General features: G+C 41.2%; 2 protein-coding genes across 2 annotated transcripts; one reads left to right on the top strand and one right to left on the bottom strand.

Moving 5' to 3' along the window:
• Positions 1-2,910: 2,910 nt before the first annotated feature.
• Positions 2,911-10,007, bottom strand: LOC104927737 (NACHT, LRR and PYD domains-containing protein 12-like). The gene is given in 9 exon segments (XM_027284930.1): positions 2,911-3,507; positions 3,818-3,864; positions 4,702-4,875; positions 4,986-5,093; positions 5,595-5,660; positions 5,888-6,061; positions 6,516-8,265; positions 9,450-9,551; positions 9,728-10,007. Coding segments are annotated over 9 exon segments (3,234 nt in total). The 3' UTR covers positions 2,911-2,974.
• A 6,114-nt stretch (positions 10,008-16,121) lies between these two features.
• Positions 16,122-21,441, top strand: cbx1a (chromobox homolog 1a (HP1 beta homolog Drosophila); the record flags this gene model as incomplete). The annotated part of the gene is made up of 4 exons (XM_027285132.1): positions 16,122-16,405; positions 16,565-16,736; positions 16,895-16,989; positions 18,052-21,441. Coding segments are annotated over 4 exons (702 nt in total), but the record flags the coding sequence as incomplete, so codon positions are not given.
• Between the last annotated feature and the right edge of the window lie 490 nt (positions 21,442-21,931).

The following is a 21,931-nucleotide window of genomic DNA, read 5'->3' as shown; positions in this document are numbered from 1 at the left end:
TGTATTACTATGTTTTTTAATTTATATAATTCTGTACATTTATATTATACATTTATATAATTTTCTACATTTAGCAATTATAACAGCATAAAATAGAAGTGGTATTTATTTATGTATTTATTGTTGTTCATAATTTATTTGTGTGGTAATATTGACGAGACAAACAAACATCTCTCTTTCAAGTAGAACATGTGTTTTTGTTTTAATGATGCAGCTAATGACAGAGCATTTCCTGAAGCAAATTAAATGTATGTTCACATCATTTAAAGAGGAATTATTACAGCGTTAACAGTGTCCAGCATCTTTAATATTTCTGTTCATTTATATAAATTTTTCTGCTGATCCTCTGCTGCCCATAGCACAGGTCCTCCAGCAGACATTCAGATTATCAGAGCACAGCTCTGAGATGTTACTCACTGTATGTCACAGCATGACAACTCATTGGCCAGCAGTAGTCTTGGTAATAGTGGTAAGTAGGTGAGTATACTGTGTGTGAATTGTGCTTGTGATGTTTCAGGGTTCCGGTCACCATGGAAAGGAAGCTCATTGGCTCCCAAGCACCATCTGGTGGTTAATTGCAGCACTGTGGCCACAAGCTGTGACATCAGTATCTTTAATGAAATGAATAAAATTCTAAATTCTGACACAAGTTATGAACATTTGAGCTTGATGTGATTCTTTGTGAGTTTGACATGTTTAAAAGCAAAAGTTGGATGAGATATGTAATGACATTTTAATTGGGTTTCAGCTGTATTTAAAAGTGTTCTTTTTAAATCTTTATGAATTAAATCATCCAATACATGGCATGATGGATTCATTCCTCCTCATGTTCACATGAAACACACGCAGTAACCATTATTATGACATACAATTTTATTTTTTCAGCCAAAAACAAGCACTTGGTAAATTACCAACACAGGACATGTTTATGTAAAATGAGACATTCAGGAAAAAGGACACCAAACAATGCAGCTAAACAACTACAGTTGTATTTTATGTGTTTTTGTTTTAAAAATAATAAATCAAATTAATTAAACTTTTGACATTGTGCCATTATACTATTATATTGTCTTCTCCACCTTTTCTGCCAAACATTGCCTGTCTTGTTTCCTCTGTGCCATATTGTCTACAGTGGGTTTTAAAAATGTTAATATTCCCTTTTAAGCTACACTTCCCTACCCCACCAGGACGTGTGTGTGTGTGTGTGTGTGTGTGTGTGTGTGTGTGTGTGTGTGTGTGTGTGTAACAATGATGAGTAATCATGATGTTCTAGAAACATGCTGGTTTAACTTTAGAGGAATGTCCCATTTATTGACTGCATTCAAAAAATGTAAAATGTAAGTCAGTTCAAATCATTCATGGGTTATATATATATATATATTATATATATATATATAATATATCTATATACTTATCTTATCTTATATCTATTCTATATATATCTCCTCGCTCTCTATAGATAAGCGCTAATCTATCCTATATATTATATTATCAGTCTAACCGCCATCCCCAGCCATGTGGCTGACTGTGGGACTGATTATATTTTGTTTTATATAAAGGACATTTGTAGCAACAATGTAATAACATCTTTGATGATGGGCTACTAATATTTAAAGAGGCCAGGATGTAAAATTTCTTTATGCCTCAAATTAACTTCACCCCTTTATTTATTTATTTACTTAGTTAGTTATTTATTTTTTAATTCGACCGCTGTGTTCTCTGATTTAGAAACTGGTGAAAAAGAAAACATGCAAGTGAATAACATGCACACATTTTATAGAACCTCCACAAACTGAATTACTATTTATTTATTTTTAAGTTTTATAATTCAACCAGATTAACCAGTCCAGATTTTGTCAAGATGCAAATTATGACCTAAAATCTGCACCTCTATTGTTTTGCCACTAGATGGCAGAACTGTATAATTTTCTTTAGCCAAAAACAGCATCCCAAACTCTTCAGATTAATGTGCTTTTGGTATTAGTTGATAGTGAAACACATGTATTATTTAATATTACTATCAGTAGTAATAATAGTAGAATGGGACTGTGGAGTAGTAGAATACTTGTAGTTACATACTTTATACTGCACTACAGTTAGTTTGCAGATGAAGACTTCATGTTGAAATCGTCCAATGAGCTTGTGAAATATAATGTATAAATTTGAGCTGAAACAATCAATCAGTTCATCAGACAACTGACTGATCAGTATATTCTGTTCATGCATAAATGTTTCTTGGTTCCAGTTTCTTAAATTTGAGGATTTGCTGCTGTAATGTGATTCTTATCCAGTCCACATCTTTTCTAATTTATAGAATATCTCCTCTTGGTACACATTAGTTACACTGCTTCGAACTGCATCGTTATAACTGCGAACTCCATTCGACATCATGGTCATGCGCTTACCCCACCTGAAAGAATATCACCTAAGAACAGGATAACAATTATTTTTAATCTTTTAACGGTCACAGAGGGCATTTTATGCTTTGAATACTTTTAATTAAATACATTTTTTTTCTTAGACTTTTTCTTAGTTTTCAATATTAAATTCAGGGCTTTTACTTGTCCTGGAGAATTTTGTATTTCGGAGCATGAGAGTATTGGTACTTTTACCTCTAAATCTGATTCTAAATAAAACCACACGAACCACTGGATGTATCAACACTTAAGTGTGTTTAACAGGATGCCATCAGCTATTGTATGAAACCCTAAGCCTTTGCACAATGACAATGGAGCTGGCATCTGCATTCATTACAGAGCACAAGAGACAAGATCAGATAGACTTTATTGATCCCACGATGGGGAAATTTCTTTTTACTGTTCAAAATACAACACAGAGTGTGATAGATAAGAAAATACACATGAAAAAAAAGACATAGTAAAAATAGAAAGATTTTAGGTGTGCTTTCACTGCTGCTTTACCACAGCAGCAGTTCAGTTAGACAAACACACATCATATCACCTGGACACAGTCACTAACGCATGCACAATAATGCATATGAATAAGTGCCCACAACACGCAGTGCAGGGTAGACAGGTTCAGTAAATGTGGTGCTGAATGTGTGGAGGTGGATCAATGTGTCAGGGCAGACTCCGTAAAAGGACAAAGTGCCTGCAGGCCAGTCCAGATACACTGCTACTCTGTTGAGTCTGTTGCGGTAGGACTCCACAGATGTGACTGTGGCCCTGTTGTTATGCCAAGCAGTGCTCATTTTGCAGTCGAAGCACCAGGACTTGTCATTTCGCCCGACTATAGAGTTGTTCCTCCATCCTTTCCTGCAGATTCCTTTGTATGTCACTCCAACAGTAGCTAGTCCTTTCCACTCCACCTCCCAGTAGCAGCATCCAGTCAGACCATTTGTACACAAAACCTGGTACCGGTGTTCAAACCTCTCTGGATGGTCAGGATATGGCTGGTGGACTCCTATCATTGTTGCCTGTCGATTATCTTGAGACAAGACAATGTGCTTGTGTGCTGTGTTTGAATCTAGCTCAAGTTTACAGGAATCTGCCATGAGAGAAAGAGACAGTTTGACGTTTAAGTACAACTTTATTCACAGAGAATGTTTTTTTTATTAATTGCAGTTGAGTTCTTTTTGATCTTAATATTTGATTACTGTAAAGAAGAATTGGATGACAGAGTTTTTGTCGGTCTCCCTGCTGGAGTTGACAAACATATAGTTTAAATTTCTCTGTGACCAGGGGCAAGGGACGGATAAGATTCAGAAAGTTGCGTGAAATTCTGGACAGTGCATGCAGTGATGGTGCTTACCATTTCGAACAAGAAGAGTCTACTGGTAAGGGGAAAAAGTACTTACATTTCCTAGGCCCAGGCAAGATCCTGAACTCTCCACAATTATCAACGCTGAAGCAGAAAAATAGGAGACAATCACATTTGTCTGTCAACAAAGGTATTTACTTCTGTCTTTTTCCAGTGGACTAAAGTGGACTTTGGCATTCATTTGAGTAAATTATTATATATATATTTTCTAAATAATCAAAACATGGTTGACCAAAGACTGAACCTTTTTTTTCATATCAAAATTTAACTTCATTGCCCTAAAGAGTGCTAACTTTGTGAATGCCAATTTGAGTCGCATTTTATATATCGTAGGTCTGGGACAGTTGGAAAAAAGAAAGCTCATGAATTGCCTGAACAAGTACAGAAAAACTTGAACCAACACTTTTCTAATCAAAAGCTTTCTTGGGTAAGTGCTCAAAGCCAGGGAAAAGATAGTTAATATATAACTATATAATTCCCAAATTACATCTTTAGATAATGAATTTATAGGAAAAGATTTGAGACAGATGCTGTTTCCATCATTGTTTTTGTATTATTCCAGAACTGATAATCCAACACATACACACATACTTCAAGCAGAGATGATGAAGTATAGAAAATGTAAACCGCAGTGGCATCAACGTCTTTGAGGAGAGACTGTCCAAAAGAGCGCACTGTTATCCCTTACTGTGCAGGTAATCATATTCCATCTTTTGGCATGTCACATAGTTTATACTATAAACTATAGTATAGCCCAGTCTCTAAAGCACACAGGAAAACAGGAGAAAGGCATTGAATGTTAACATTAAATGAGACTAATACAATGGCAGTTTGTTCTAAACAAGAGCCACTGTTCAGTTCAATAGCTCCTTATGTAACCAGACAGCACTGTCTAAGAGGTAGCTGGCTAATAAACTATACCTGAGAGTGTCAAGTTTGCACTGAGGATCCTCAAGTCTAACAGAGAGCAGCTTCACCCCTGAGTCTCCTGGATAGTTGTAGCTCAGGTCCAGCTCTCTCAGATGGAAGGGGTTTAATATCAGAGCTGTGGCCAAAGGGACACAACCTTTCTCTGTGACCAGACAGCCTGACAACCTGTTGACAGCACATGCAAAATTTTCATAGATTTTACCATTTTCATGCTGACATGTTGGAATTAAAATTGAATTATCTCTATGTAAAGGCAAAGCTTCAGGAGTACTGACCTGAGTTTTTTCAGTCTACAGTTATGACTTTCCAGTCCATCACACAGCAGCTACACACCTGAATCCTGCAGGTCGTTGTTACTCAGGTCCAGCTCTTTCAGACTGCAGTATTGGCAATACTGTCCCACATTTTGACAGAATGCTTCTGTTTACTGAAGGTATCTTGGTCAAAGATAAAATCACAAAAGATTTTAGAGTCACAAAGAGGCCATAGGTATGCTATGCTTGGCTATTAACTTTAACAAAGTAGAGTTAATTTACTGTACAGCAATAATTGTGTTCCAGTCTAATGAATTGTTATTGCTGTGCAACCATTGTTTATTGTAATGAAACTGAAAATGGAAATACATTCTTTCTACAAAAGTAAGTACATCCTGTGAAATAGAATTGATTTAAAACTACAACACAGTCACATAATTAAATACCAATGAACACACTGATTTTTAAAACCACCGAAATTAAAAGGTATGTGTATAATAAATTATTAAAATATGATGTATAGAACTGTTTGTGTGGTGGCTTTATTTTGTTAACAGTGGCATCTCAGGTGGGGCCGGTGTGGGTGGGGTTGGATCATTGTATCTCACGTACAGCTCTTTCTGATGGGAAGAGTTGAAGCTCAGCGCCGAGGCCAAAGCAGTGCAGCCTTCTCCTGTGACCTCACAGCTTGACAACCTGCATGTGACAGTCATGTCATTAATTTGTACAGTAGGCTACTTGTCTATTTTCTTTTTAGGTGACCTCTTTTGCCCTTATTGGTACCAGCCTCTTACAAAATATCATATCCAAATACAGGGCATACAGGAAATGGAATAAATGATAAAATATATTCAGGGGAGTGAATAAGACTTCAGTAATTAAAGCAAAGATTGTCTTTTAAATAGTCTCAGAAGAATACTGACCTTAGACTTTCCAGTCTACAGTCTGAACTCTCCAGCCCAACAGAGAGAAGCTTCACACCTGAATTCTGTAGGTTGTTGTGACTCATGTCCAGCTCTCTGAGACTGGAAGACTTACAGCTGAGCACTGAGGCCAGAGCTTCACAAGAGAGGTGCGAGAGCTCACATTGGTTCAGTCTGTTGTAGAGTTAGACAGAGTGACATAAGAAAGTTATCCTGTTTTAATAACATGTTTTATATGACAGAAGATACTGCTTTACCAAGAAGATGTGCACAAATTCAGTCAGTGAAACATTGATTTTTAGTTGTTTGATGTAGCTAAGTACTGAGATATTCAATTCCGAAAGACCCAGTCATTACATTCAGCAATATTTTGGTATATTGTGACCAATAAAAAAGTGTATGTTTTAATATAAAAGTACAAAGCCCTTGTTATTATAGTTATTTAGCACAATTAAAGTGTACCTTGGGTTGCTCAATGTGTTAGGTATTTTTAGTTGTTGTTTATAGAATGTATTCCTTCTCCAGATTCCTCATAATTATGTTTATGTATAAATCTAAATGTATAAAATTCATGCTATATTTAAATATTTTCTATGCAAGTGTTTAAAACATTAAAGCAATTTCTTACAGTGCTCTTGTTGAGGCTTTGACCAGTGGCAGCATTCTCATAAGAACATCCTCTGACTTGGAGTATTTTTTTAGGTCAAACACATCCAGGTCTTGTTCAGATGACAGTAACACATAAACGAGTGCTGACCACTGAGTAGGAGAAAGATTGACAGTGGAGAGGCTTCTTGTTGTCAGGTAATGTTGGATCTCCTCCACTAGGGAACAGTCCTTCATTTCACTCAGACAGTTGAAGAGGTTAATGCATCTCTCTGGTGAAGGATTCTCCCCGATCTTCATTTTGATGTACTCCACTAGCTTGTGGTTGGTCTCTGTGCTGCTCCCTGTTTGTTTCAGCAGACCTTGTAAAAGATCCTGATTTGATTTCAACGAAAGGCCCAGGAGGAAGCGGAGGAACAAGTCTAGGTGTCCATTTGGACTCTGTAAGGCCTTGTCCACAGCTTTCATACACACTTCTTCTGCAGATGCTGTCCTGAAACGCATTTGCAGATGTTGAAGAAGTGTTTTCGGTTCAGCCATCACATCCTCTCCATCATTAAAGAGTGACAGGACCACAAAAACTGCTGCCAAAAACTCATGAATGCTCAAATGCACAAAGCAAAACATCTTGTCTTCATTCAGCCCATCTTCTTCTTTAAAGATCTGTGTGAACACTCCTGAGTATACTGATGCTTCACTGAGATTAATGCCACTGTTTGTCAAGTCTGTCTCGTAGAAGATCAGATTACCTCTCTGCAACTGGTGAAAAGCAAGCTTTGCAAGTGACTGAATGATCTTGAAGTTTTCATTTGTATTATACTTCTCTGCTGTCTGCTTCAGCTGAAACACAAGGAATTTAGTATACATCTCAGTCAGAGTTTGAGGAATTTCTTTTTTCTCATTTTGTTCTTTGAGCATTTGCTTTAGAACTGAAGCGGTGACCCAGCAGAAGACTGGGATGTGGCACATGATGTGGAGGCTTCGTTGTGTCTTGATATGGGAGATGATTCTGTCAGCCATCTCCTCATTTGTGAATCTCTTTCTAAAGTACTCCTCCTTTTGTAGATCAGTGAACCCCCTCACCTCTGTCACAATGTCAACAAAGTCAAGAGGGATCTGATTGGATGCTGCCGGTCGTGTGGTTATCCAGACGCGAGCAGAGGGGAGCAGTTTCCCTTTGATGAGGTACGCCAGCAGTTCATTCACTAACAGTGTCTCATCAGCAGAACATTCTTCCTTATCACTGAAGTCGAGCTGAAGGCGGCTTTCATCCAGCCCATCAAGCACAAACAGAAGTTTAAATTTACTCTTGTCATAGTTGGTATTTCCTGAAGCCTGTAGTTTTGTGAAGATGTCATTAAGGTCCTCCTCCTGGATATCTTTGGTTTCCCTGATACATTTGTGAATGAGCTCTGCAAAACGAAACCTTCTCCCCTTCAGTAAATTCAGCTGGCGGAAGGTGAAGGGGAATATGAGATGCACATCTTGATTGGCTCGTCCTTCAGCCCAGTCCAGGATGTATTTGTTTACAAGGAACGTTTTACCTATTCCCGCAATCCCAATGGTCAGAACTGTTCTTACAGGCATGTTTTTTCCAGAGGGATGTTTGAAGATATCATTGTGCTTGATTGATCTCTCTGTTTCTTCTGATTGTCTTGATGTCATCTCAGTGTGCTTGACCTCATGCTGCCAGATGTCTATACTATTTCCATCTATGATGTAAAGCTCTGTGTAGATATCATCCAGAAGTTTCTTATCCTTCTGCTTTAATGCTTTAACTCAGATATGCACATGAACCTGTTTTGGAGGTTTGACTGGAGCAAGTGTTGGTATGATGTGATGGGTTGTGAAGGCTTTGGTACTTGCATCAATAAATCTGCATTGAAGAAATTACATTTTTCAGCAGGGCTGCACATCTCCTGGGTCCTACAAAATACATTTATGGTACTTATGGATAGCAAGTTAGCAAATGGCTGCCAACTGGAGACCATTATTTTTCTGTATTTTGAATCAGTGGTAGCAGGACACAATACAAATCCTTCGAGCCTGTACACTGCAGGCTCTTGTTATTCATCTGCTGTAATCTCACCATACAACTAAACACGTCCTAGCTTAAAATAGAGGAAGTGGTCAGCAATATGACATTATTATTATAGCAACTTTGCTATATAACATTGTTCACCCCACGTCACAAAATCAAGATTTGAATGGAATCTTTCTCTAAGATCATTTCTCTTCATTGTTCTGCTGATTCACGGAAGTAAGACATTATAAAAATCCTGTGTTCCTGTGACATCTTCCTCACTGTGGTTTACTGTGGTTCCCATATGCAGCAAGCTACAGTGACAAGTTGAAGAAAATGAAACCATCATAAACACATAATGCAGTGGCACACTTTTGTTCATGTTCACACATCTACCATCTGAAAGTATCTGAATGCCCTTTTAATTTGCTTTGCCAAATATGTGTTGGTGGGGGGAGCGTTTGAGGCCTGGATTACGATCACTGGTAATAATCTTCTATATGCATCTATATGCCGCATGAGGAGGTCATCGTGGGTGGGTGGTTGGACAGTGGTTGATGTCTTGTGCCTCCTGTCATGCATTTTTAGTTTACATTCTCTAAATGACTTGGTTATGGTTAGGGAAAGATTGTGATTAGGCTATATAGTAAAAGTAAAAATGACTTCCCATTTTGTGCTTCAAGTTTGTTCAACTAATCAACTCAATTAATGCCATGTTGACTTCTTTCAATTTAACCAACTTACATCAGCTGAACACATGCTCATGAAACTATAACAAAGAAAGGCCTTTTGAATCCCAGTAACATTTCGCAACATCTCCCATTAACAAAACAATGCTGCTGCTACTGATATTAAATAACCAACTGTTTCTTAAAAGTTAAAAGTGAATTAAATAGTTTGAGTTAAATGCCCAAACTATAAACAGAAATTTACCTTCAGCCTCAGCATCTGGGGAGGGAGATTGAGGAAGAAGCGGCTGTTGAATGCAAGAACCTCCTGTGTTGTCCGAAGTCTCTCCATCATCAGTGGCAACCTCTGAGAGAGACAGACAGATTGTCAGACAGACTTTGTTGTTTTGCTCATAATGATGAAAATTCAGGAACTGAATTTGAATACTGTTCTTGCTTAATGCTGTATGGTAAACTATTTTGTAACTCAGATAATTTCACATTAGCAATGAAACTAGATTTTCAAGTCTTTCTATGACTTACTGTTGGGTTCAGACTGACTTTTGGAAAAAAGCTCCACTAAATCATTCCTATTGATCTTCTTCAGGATTTCTGCTGTGATCTGCAGAGCTCCATGAAGGCCATATGTCTGCACCATCCGATCCACCATATCCTGCCTGTCAGCATCTTCCAGCTGGCACTTTGCAATAGCTGGGAATCCTTCTATCATGTCAGCCTGTTTCAGGAACCACTGGAAATGCTTGAGCTCATCATTACCGAGGTCCTGCAGTACTCCAAAGAGGAACTCCATGTGTGACGCCATCACATTTTACCTAGATACAAAAAGATGCTGGTTAAACTGGAGACTGTACCTCTCACAATCAGAAAGTTGTTTTATATTTTTGTTTGATCAAAAAATATAAAACATCCATCCATCCATTATCCGTAACCGCTTATCCTCATCAGGGTCATGGTGGGGCTGGAGCCTATCCCAGCTGACTTTAGGTGGAATGCAGGGTACACCCTGGATAAGTCGTCAGCTCATCACAGGGCATATAGAGACAGAGAGAACAACCATTCACACTCACATTCACACCTATGGACAATTTTCGAGTCACCAATTAACCTGTTAAGCGCATGTCTTTGGACTGTGGGAGGAAGCCGGAGTACCTGAAGAGAAGGTTTGAAGGTCTGAGGTTTGAACCAGAAACCTTCTTGCTGTGAGACGACAGTGCTAACCACTGCCCAAAATAAATGCCCAATGTAAATACTTGCTGATGTCAAAGAAGGCGCAAGAAACAAATTTTTAAAAATTGACTATTCGTGTTGTAGTTCATGCTATTCAAGACTATTCATCACAAAATAGGTGAAATAAACTACAAATTTAGTCAAGATCTGTTTCACACCACTTAATAATCACCTGCACTCAAAACATACTGACAGCTCTGTGTTGTAAGATAGGCATTTAGGAAGTAAGTTAAGAGCAAGTTGCTTTAAACAGTTTGACTACTGTATTTGCCAACACAGCTTTTCATAAAGTAGTGAACCTTGCCCCACCCTCAACCTGTTGAATGTTCCAAACAGATTTTTTGTGCATAACACAACTTCCCCGGCCTTTATGCCTATCCCAACTTGTTTTAAACACGTTGCAAGCATCAAATTCAGAAGAGTGTACATTTATTTTAATGTTTGAACATTAAATATCTACCCTTTGCACTGCATTTAACTGAATGTAAGTCAAACATTTTTTACATTTTAAACAGCATCACAACATCATCCTATAGGCAACATTAACGTGTGTATCAACTTCCGTGACCATTTTTAAATATGACCCAAGTCAAGTCAGATGATCAACAAAGTAAGTAGGCACTATTCACTATATGACATATTCCAGCCTGGCTGTGTAAAACATAAAGTAAAACAGATTACAACAAGCATTACACAAAGTATAAGCAAATGGGCATCTACCTTGATGAAGTGAAAAAGATGAACTTAGTATCACACTGAAGCATGTCATGTTTCTTGAGTGATGTAATCCAATCACTGTGAGTATTAATAGCTCATCTCACATGAAGAATCTAAAAAATGCAAATCACTGAAAGCGCAGTATGTTTTTTTAATAGATTGGGTCAATAAAATTATAATCTTAAATATATTTAAAAGGAACTGACCTGATGATCTGCTGTCCCATCATTGGGCATTCAAACTGTTAACCAAGGGGGAAGTATGGAATGGGGAACTCACAATGAATCTGAACCATATTACTGAGTCATATTACTTCCTTAGTTATAGCATAATTTCTAGTATTCACTGGGGACACTGACTGAAGTCATGTTTACAGCTGGCTTAACTTGACACTTAACCTGTATTTCAAGATGCAGTGATGAAATGTGTTTACCCTCATACCCCTTAACGTCCCTGTCACACCCTGGTCCCAAACAGTTTGGGACCAGGGTGTGACAGGACGGGTGTGTTGCTTGTTCCCGGCTCCCGTCCCCTCTTGAACCCCCAGACAGAGCTCGCAATGACTGATGAGCCTCTGCCATCACTGTAAGAGAGTGTGTGTGTGTGTGTGTGTGTGTGTGTGTGTGTGTGTGTGTGTGTGTGTGTGTGTGTGTGTGTGTGTGTGTGTGTGACAGCACGCACTTGTTGCGTCCCTGCACATACTTTCTCCACTTTTCTCCACAACCCACACTTCCTGTTGTGGTGGAGAGGTTGAAAGAGTACAGGTACAGTAAAGTGGGTGGGGTCATTGATAAACTGCTCTAAGGCAGCATCTGATGTTTGGTTTTTGTGTATTCAGGTTATGTTCAAGACTGACATGTAAGGGAAGAAACCCCTAAAAACATTGAAATGATAATAGGCAGAAAGGTGATTCCTAAAATGTAAGACACTGAACAGGCTCATACATAAATACTTAAAAATGGGACAGTGTCCTGTTGATGAGCAGAATTCATTCAGAAAGAAACAAGTGCATGCTTGAATGATATTAAATGGGGTATTTTATTATATGTGGATTTAATTTCACTTGATGACCTACAAAATATGTTAAATGTTAAATTAGTTTCTGGCGTTATAAATAGAGAGCATATATGAAAAGTACACAAAGAATTCGTTTTGGCCCATTTAAGTTTTTCTTTTACCAGGTTGTAAACATGTTTATTTCTGCTGTGAAGTTGGACATTCATAACTTTTAAATAACCTTAGAACCACCTTTCCTGGTGGGTTATAAACCAAAGTTAAAGGTGCATGCCAACCAAGCGGCCACTTGAGTTGGACATGGCTGACTTGTTTTGTAGCCAGGCTCAAGTGGCTGTTTGAGGAACTGTGTGGGTTTTGGCACTTCCACATTGGGTTCACTTCTCAGCCATAGAGGTTGCCGCCTGGGTTGCGTGCACATTTAACCTTGGTTTGTAACCCACCAGGAAAACCAAAGAAGAAATTATAAATGCTTATTTAGAGTTTTGTGGATGGTTAATGCGATGCTCAACTTTTATTAATCAATATATAACATTGTGTGTAATAATAGCAGTGTTGATGTTTTTTCTGAAATAAAATAAAAAAGCATATTTTAGCCATAACTGTAACAAAACAACATCTGGAGATAGTTGGGGTCCCAAATCACTGGTACCATTGTTTTGGGGTCATGGGCTGAAAGGTTTGGGAACCCCTTACTTTAGTACAGTGGTTCTTAACCTGGGTTCGATCGAACCATAGGGGTTCGGTGAGTCAGTCTCAGGGGTTCGGTGGAGCCTCCGCCCTGGAATTTTTTATACCATTTGTTACAACATATCTTTGTGAGCAATCGTTTTCGAGGATGCTGGACATAAAAACTAAGAACAGACTTTGCTGTGAAAATGACATGAGACTGGCACTTGCCAAGGTGAAGCCACGCATATCTGAACTGGTCTCTCAAAGGCAACAGCAGAAGTCACACTGAGGTAAGTTGTTGTGAGTTCATGCACTGTGTTGGTTTTGTTATTTGAACAAGGTGATGTTAATGCACGGTTCATTTTGTGCACCAGTAAAAAAAACATATTTTATTTTTTACTAAAGAAGGGTTCGGTGAATGAGCATATGAAACTGGTGGGGTTCGGTACCTCCAACAAGGTTAAGAACCCCTTACTCTAGTGGTAGTAGTTACTGTTGTAACGGCAAAGGACTTCACCTCCCAGAATGCCTTGCCAATGCACTGACGTAGTGTCCGGTGGTGCTGTTGGCGGGCAGAACGGGGTCGATGCTGGTTGTTAGCGACGCTGAGGCTATTGTGTTATCCAGCGGTAACGCACATTGAGGAGAAGCCGCTTTTTTTAAGCAGGGTGGTTGTGTGTCGCCGCCGGCTCGTTGCTCGTCTCCAACAGGCGGTCAGAACACGGTGTTTCCACTCGGGCCTCCTGCGAGCCCATCAAAGTACCGCGAAGCATTCTCTGCGAAGGTAAGGCTCAAGCTAACGTTAGCTAGCCGCGGAGGGAAGACACGCCAGCCATGTTGCCCTCTGGTTTGAGGGGTGCGGACCGCCTTAGCTCGTCTCCCTGCTCGTTTTTTTTGTATTTTTGGTGAACTGCAGTACGTGATATTGTGACTAAATCCAGTTAAACCGAATTATCTGCGCGTGCTTGCACGAACGTCGACTGTTGCAACTGAATGCAGCGCGCGGGGGCTACGGCGTGTGCACGCGTTGATGTATAAGAGGTGGCACGTTGGCTTCGACGCCTCTCGCGACTCCGTGCACAGGTACGGGCGGCAGTGTTCACCGCTCACTGCGTGTTAGTTTGTGTGCCGCAGAGTGTCTTCCTCGGTGGACCATGGCGGTAAATCACGCTCGCTGTTAATCATAAACAAACATGGAGGAGGAGAGGGGGGCGTTCTTCAAACCACCAGACACGAGTTAATGGTTACCCGCCAGGTTTCGGGGGTTTCCTCTTCCACTCTTTGTTAACGGGGTGTGCATGTTGAGGGAGACTCTTCACTTGGTGTGTACGTGTGATGGGACCCGACATGTATTACACAATGGCTGCTGGCCTCAGTGAAGCACTTCATTCATAGGTTAGTTCCTGTAGTAGCTGGCTTTGTGTTTGTTTGAATGGGATAATATGGCTTTAGAAGCCAGTTCCTGTCACTGCTTACACAGAATCACTGCAGGTATGTGTATACACACAAGGAATTTGACTCTGGATACACTCTGCTCTTGTGGTACAAACATGAAACATAGGTAGAGACATAGGTACAGTTAAAAAACAAAAACTGGTGACTGTAAACATTAAAAAAAAGGTATTTATATATGTACATAAATGTTTTACACTGAATAGGAATGTGCAATGAAATGGAGCACAGTGCACGGAGGACGAATAAATATACAGTATGAGTGTGGTGATGATGGTTACATAAATCATTTATAATTTACAGATATTATACAGGTCATGTTACTGACATTTGTAACTGTTCATCACAGAGATGGCCCGAGGGGAAAAAACGGTTCTTGTGTCTGGCTGTTTTTGCGTACAGAGTTCTGTAGCGCCTCCCAGAGGGAAGAAGTTCAAACAGTTTGGGACCAGGGTGTGACAGGGACGGGTGTGTTGCTTGTTCCCGGCTCCCGTCCCCTCTTGAACCCCCAGACAGAGCTTGCAATGACTGATGAGCCTCTGCCATTATTGTAAGTGTGTGTCTGTGTGTGTGTGTGTGTGTGTGTGTGTGACAGCACGCACTTGTTGCGTCCCTGCACATACTTTTACACGGCCGAGGTCACTATCTCCAGTGTGTGGCTTCAGGAGGAGCTTTGCAAACCCAATCCACATCCCAACCGTAGCTTATAGTACAAAATACGCGTGTTTGTGTGTGAACATACCTCGGCGGGAAGGGCGCGCAGGCGTCTTGGCAAATGTGAGGCCATTCAGAGTGAGTCCTACCAGGGAAGTTTCACCTGGCTGCTGCTTCAGCTCGTGGATTTAGTGGGAGTAATGCGAAGGTTTTGCACCATGTATGTTCAGAATGTTACCTGATGCTTTAAATGATGGTGATATTCTATGAAAACCAACAAGCCACGGTTAGTCCATCACTTCATACTTGGACTTTACCACTGTGTGTGCCTTTGAGTGCCATTAGTTCCTCCTGAAGTTTTTGCTATTCATCCTGTAGATGGAGGTGTGTGTGTGTGTGTGTGTGTGTGTGCGCGCGCCAGATTCAGTGACGTCTCAGAGGTTTTGAGAAGCAAAACTGTCAACCTCATGGCGGCGATTGAGTCGAAATAAAATAAAAGTGAAAGAAATTCAGGACACGACTGACAGAGATTAGCCCGGACATGACATCACGACTTGCCAAAATGGCTGCCAGAGTGTAACCACTTAGGAGACCCACTCCAGATGTAACAGTTAAAAGCTCTCTCAGTGCTTGTCAGGCCTTTGAACAGTGCAGAGCTTTATCTGGTGCCCCCCTCCTCCTCCCTGCACACTCAGGTTTCAGCTTCTTTTCTCTCTAACATGGCTTCCCGTCGGCTTTTGATCTCAGTTGGAAGTGGTTTCTGAAAGTCCGACAGGAGGATCCAGCTTTCGCAGATTATAAAGTGAAGCTCTTGCAGGCTCTTGGAAGACGGGGAAGTTTTAAATTTCAGCCTCTTGTTGGACCTTCAGTCCAAGAGTCATCACAGACGTAAATTGATGGCAGCAGGCCAGTCAGTCACATACTAACACCACTGCCAGCAGCCCTGTTGTGTTCAGTCACAGATGTCAGACAGCTACATATTGCTGAGCATGTAGCTTGTCGCTCCAGAATTGCTGGCTGCGGGTCAGACCACCAAATCATTGCCATTTCAGTCTAAAGTGCTCAGTTTTGTCACCTCACCAGTCTCAAACTGAAGATTTAGTTTTCAGTATTAAAGCATGCTAAACTATAACAGTGATTCGAAGTCCTTTTGCTCCTGGCTCCACTAGAGGCGCGCTGAACAGACGTCAAGCTGGCGACCGTAGCAGCAAAGAAGGGCAAGAAGGCTGAGGAGGAGGAGCAGCCGCCTGCAGGACCTGCAGCTGCAGCAGCACCAGTGCCAGCAGCACCAGCCGCTGCAGCGGCAGCAGCAGCAGCAGCACCACCACCAGCGGCGGCGGCGGCAGCAGCAGCAGCGGCACCAGAAGAGGAGGAAGAGGAGGAGTATGTGGTGGAGAAGGTTTTGGACCGCAGAGTGGTGAAGGGAAAAGTGGAATTTCTGCTGAAATGGAAGGGGTTCTCCGAGTGAGTACGAGTCTCTGCCCGGTGTGTGTTGGTGTTCCTCGCTTCAAGACGTTTATTTGGGAATTGGTTTTACTGTTTAAAGAGTTAAAAACTGTAAACGTGCAGCTTGAAGTATCAGCTTTGAGTCAGCCCTCAGACTTAAAAGTTTCACCTTTCCAGGGAGGATAACACATGGGAGCCAGAAGAGAACCTGGACTGCCCGGACCTCATCGCAGAGTACATGCAGAAACACAAAGAGAAGGAGGAAAAAAAGAAAGAGGGCAAGAGGAAAGTCACCAGTGAGGCCTCAGGAGACTCAGAGGAACGAGGGAGCAAGAGGAAGAAGGAGGAGGTGAGCAAATGAGAGAGGCTGCTCCAGACTAAAGAAGAAGAAGTAATGCATTTTAATCTGGTCATACTGTGTGTAGATTACACACAGGTGTGTCTGGGACCTGTTTTGTTTCTTCTTCTGTGGTCACATGATCTCTTGTTCTGACTTCCTCTCTGCAGGGTGAGAAGGCCAGAGGTTTTGGCAGAGGTCTGCAGCCGGAGAGGATTATTGGAGCGACAGACTCCAGTGGAGAGCTGATGTTCCTCATGAAGTGGTGGGTCTTCACGGTCAGGTCCAGTGAAATAACTTTAAGGTGGAACCACGCTTCCTTCTGGGTGACTCAACAGTATGCTTGAATTGAATTACGCTAATAGGATTTAATTTGGACCCCAGTCGGATCTCCGTAGCAAGGAAATGAGGTGACCAGTGAAGATCTCCCCAGAGCTTATTTTTAGCCATGCAGTCATCAAGTGCAAAGCTCTGTGTACAGCACATACATACAGGGCTTACAGTTAGAGATCATTTCAGCAGTAATTTACTGTCAATCAACAAACTGTGACTCACAGGAAGTTGATGCTCAGCAGCCAGAGGGAAAGCAGAAAAAAAATTCACCATAAAATATGACCCAGAATTAGTGAAATAGTTGGTAGGTAGGTGGTGTGTGACCAAATTCCAACAGGCATAGATGCAACACGTTCCATGTGCGTCACAACCACATTTCAGAAGCGGGTCAGCACCCTGTGTCACACAGACAGCAGGAGAATCCGGATGATTTTCAAAATAAAACACCCCGTGCAAACTGCTAATTAGATTCACAAGTACAAGTACTCAGACAACGAAATGCAGTTGATGATTGTAAAAACAGTCAAAAGGGAAACAATTTAACTCCATGGCATATTTACATATTTAGAAACACAAATGAAACCAAATCTGACCAAATCTGGTGGCAAAACTTGAACTAAAACAGCGTCACAGACGCAACGTAACAGAGACATGCAAGTAAAGTTTCGGCGGTCAGTATGCTGTAAAGCATTACATCCCCAGAGCACAGTGTACGTGACGCAGCGTGGGAACGACAGAGACACCATTCACTGCTTACAAGTCAGTATAGCATCAACATGATTTCAAATCTGTTGTGATGGCAGAAAAGTTTCAGTGTTGCTTTCAGTTTGTGTTTATTGGAGGAAATAAATGAACACCTCATTGTCTAACACAGTCCTCTCTCTTTTGCTCCCTCCCTCCTCTCCTTTACTCCCCTTCTTGTCATTTCTCTGCCATGTTGTTTCTCCCCTTTCCTCCCTCTTCATACCTTTGTCTCATGGATTCAAATGAGCAGGAAGAATTCAGACGAGGCTGACCTCGTCCCAGCCAAGGAGGCAAATGTCAAATGTCCCCAGGTGGTCATCTCTTTCTATGAGGAGCGCCTCACCTGGCACTCTTACCCCACAGAAGAGGAGGAGAAGAAAGAAGAGGAGAAAAAAGACTAGATGAGCAGAGGAGGAGGAGGCGGAGGTGCAAAGAGGAAAAGAAAGGAAGTGTGTGCAGGGCGGGAAATCAACTATATGCTGGTTGTTGAGGTAACTGAATCTAGCAGCCACTTTGGCAGCGAAAGAGGAGAAAAATCCCAGATTGTTTAGGTCTGAACTGCCAATGTAGCTGACAGAGCAGAGAAAAGAAGAAGTTTGTTTTCCTGCCCTGAAAGGAGTTGAGCATCCTTTCCTCAAAAGATGCTCCCACCTGTATCTTGACCGATAATGTAAATTTCTTTTCAAAGAGGTATGTTGACACTTCTTCTTTTAATGGTTTTCCCTCACCAAGAACATGTCACTTGATTGGAATTGGTGCCTTTTGTTCCGCTTGTATTCGCCCTCAGCGTCACAAGCCGAATATTGAACTGACTACAGTGTAAAGACTTTAAAAGTGTTTGTCTCCTACATTTGGTGACAAGTGCCTGGTGTTGGAAATGCTGGAATACACCACAAGATGTCAAGCTACCTCTTTAAACATGGGTTAAGGTCACCACTCCCCATTTCCAGGTCCTGTTTGTGCTGATATGACGGCTGAAAGCAGCCAGTGAGAGAGTGCAAAAAGTCCTTTCTAGCTTTGTCAGGATACATTGGAGGGAACTTCTTTTGGAACGGAGTGAAGCGAGGCGAGGTGTTATGGAGGAGTGTCTCTTTCGGTATCTGTTCTCTTTGTGCCACCTGGGTTCTCATCATCACCGCCGTAAAAACGCTGTTTCCCAGTCGAAACTCTCAGATGCCAAATGACGGCCGTATATTTCACCCTTGACATGGACAGATTTGACAAAGAGGGCCAACAGTCTACATGAAAAGACCAGCAGTCGTTTGGCTTTGGCCTCAGGTGTCCCACCGGCCAGCGTGGCAGCCAACCAGCCAGTGCTCAAATGTCCTGCTGTTGTCCGCTGAAGCAGTCATTCCAGCCAAAGCTTGTACATCGCTTTCTGTCTACTTTTTTTAAAATTGAAACTTACAAATGAGTTTGTATTTTATGTGTGAGTAAAGGTTTTTGTGTTTATTTGGTGGAGGGTCAGCTGTAAAACCTACAGACTTGTGTTCTAGATCGTGAGGTTGCACTAATGTTTTGGTATGTTCTTGGAGCACCATCAGTGACGAGGTACTATAAACTCGTCGCACATGAAGGACACAGTTTGCTAAGTAGGTAAAATGGGCTGGCAGCGAGAAAAGTGGTAGTGAACCGTTTCTAAGGTATGAGTTTGTTCACTGGAAGCTGTGGCTGGTTTTGATTCTGAAACTTTTCGTGCCAGTTTAGCAATTCTATTGAGTTTTAATGGGTTTGACACTGGCTGGTTTTCTGCCAAAGTGGCTGGTAGAGTGTACACACAGCAGCAAAAACCTGGCAGGTTGTAAATTTCGAGCACCCTGGACGTTCTATCATTAGCAGTTAGAGTGGCAGTACAAGATGTCGTGCCTGTAGAAGCAGAGGAGCCCTATTCAACGTGTAGATTAGTGTGTCGAGAACCAAGCAATGATTAAACAGTTTGTTTTCCCTGACGTGAACTTCCCAGATCACCACAGTCCAGCTAAAGTTTATTTTTTTTAACGCTTCTTTAAATCTGATACAGGGATTTATGAAACCGAGCTGGCTCTTTGTTTATCATCCTCATCGAAACGCAAGTATAATCTCGAGCTTTTCTAATGGATGATCATCAGGCACCCCCTCTAACTTGTTGATAATGTGGCCCCCAGCGTGGACCAGCACTCCTGTGGTGATTTAACAGGTGCTGGACAAGAGAACCATCAGTGTGGGAACCAAGCAGCCATATGTCAGTGTATTATCAGCTGTGGTCTGTACACTCATCTCCTCTGCCGGCCATGTTGGCACAAAACCAGCCAACAAGCTGCTTCGGCTGATGGTGAAAGTGGTACTTTGGCTGGCAGACGGAGGTTTCCTCAGTAGATACATGCTCCATAACAAACTCAACTGGGTTTTACTGTTAAAGGAGGAGATGATGATTGAGAGTATCTTTAGAATCATCTTCATTTCCACTCCTTGTTTTTAACCTTCACACGAACACACACACACACACACACACTCAGCCACGTGTGTTTTTTTAGATTGTATTATTTTAGCTTGCACTGGCCGGGCAACACTCAAGACAATGAGTGATGATCATTCAAAGTATTTCTGGGTTCCTCTTGCTTGTAGACCGTCCTCTGTTTAATCCACATTTTGATATTTGCATAAATAAACCGGGACAGAACTTTTGGATTCAGCATGATTAACATTCTCTTCCTTATGTTTCCTGTGTTTCACGTGTTGAATGTAGCCCGGCTGTGCTTATTTCTCTGTATACTGTATTAAAGCTAGCGTTGTAGTTTCCTCTGTTAGCAGACCCGGGACAGCTCGTTCAAATCCCCTTCCTCTGAGCTGTTGGCTTCAGCTCGCTTTCTGCTGCTCGAGATTTATGAGAGAACTGACCTCGAAGAGAAAATTAAATTCTTAAAATATCTTTTGCAAACTCACCAGTGGACACTCATCACATTACGTCAGCGTCACCTCGTACTGTACTGTCACAACCCTAGAGGTGTTTACATGTCTGACAGAATCTTTTTAATGAGCACTCGGTGATAGACTCGACACAGGTTGCGTACACGTCAGCAGTAATTCATACAAAACAGCCAGACAATTCAATGAAATACTGTTACGGTCATGTTCTTCACCAGTACGTGTCGTCTTCAGAGGCTAACTATGGGTCAATTAGTGGCAACAATCTTTCCTTTTTCAAAGTAAGTTGGCTCAGCTGTAAGTAGACCTTTGAAACCAAACTTCATTAACTGTACAGCTGTGCTCATGCTGTTACTACTGTTAGTATATCGGGTCTAACCGGGTATCCTGGGTACCCTTCTACTCATCTGTTCTCACGCAGTTAAATTCAGTTTACTGAAGATCTTTTCTGGCCTTTGGGGACATTCTTATTTCCTCACCACGTTCCATCAGTATTATGAGTAAAATGTCCTGCCTTCTGTTATACCTCACCATTGACAGGAAGGGATTGAATCCGCCGCGCCCCGGGTCTGCCTGTTAGCTTTTCTATCTCGTCTCTGAAACTTTTCTCTGTATTTAGCAGATTAGCTTGTGTTGTCCTGTTGCATGTTTATCGGTTTCCCTTGCAATGTCACAGTCATGGCTGATCTACTTTTATTTGTCTGTTTTGGACAATAAAGGTTTTTCGTTTTCGTAACTGTTGTCATCATTATTATTATTATTATTTTTTTAATGATGCACAACAAGAAATGTACCACAACTACCACGGGTGTGTAAGCAAACCTTCAACCAGTGGCTCCTTCATGTTAATAAATGCAAAATGCATTTTCATTATTTCATGCATGAAGGACATTTTATTTATTATGTTAAACTGTAATGGGTTTGCAAGGCGCCATAAATTCATACAGACTGGGCTAGAGTCCGGCATGGACATTACCAAACAGAAAATCTAGAAATAGAAAAGCAGCATGTTTCCTGGTCCAATATTCAGACCGTCAAGAGCAACAGTCATAAATCACTGACAAATATTTTACATGAAAACACTATAATACCATGTTGCCTTGTTTTCTAGCGCTTTGAGACAAAGCCATGTCATGAAATGTTGACTCTTAAGTCATAATGTGTACAATGGTAGGTAGGACACACTCAGTTTTGCTCATAGAGGAAGAACAGCAACTCTTAACTGT

Source organism: Larimichthys crocea, chromosome XII, assembly GCF_000972845.2.
Source record: "Larimichthys crocea isolate SSNF chromosome XII, L_crocea_2.0, whole genome shotgun sequence".
Lineage (NCBI taxonomy): Eukaryota > Metazoa > Chordata > Actinopteri > Sciaenidae > Larimichthys > Larimichthys crocea.
Note: the sequence above shows the minus strand (reverse complement) of the source record. Positions and strands in the feature narration are given on the sequence as shown.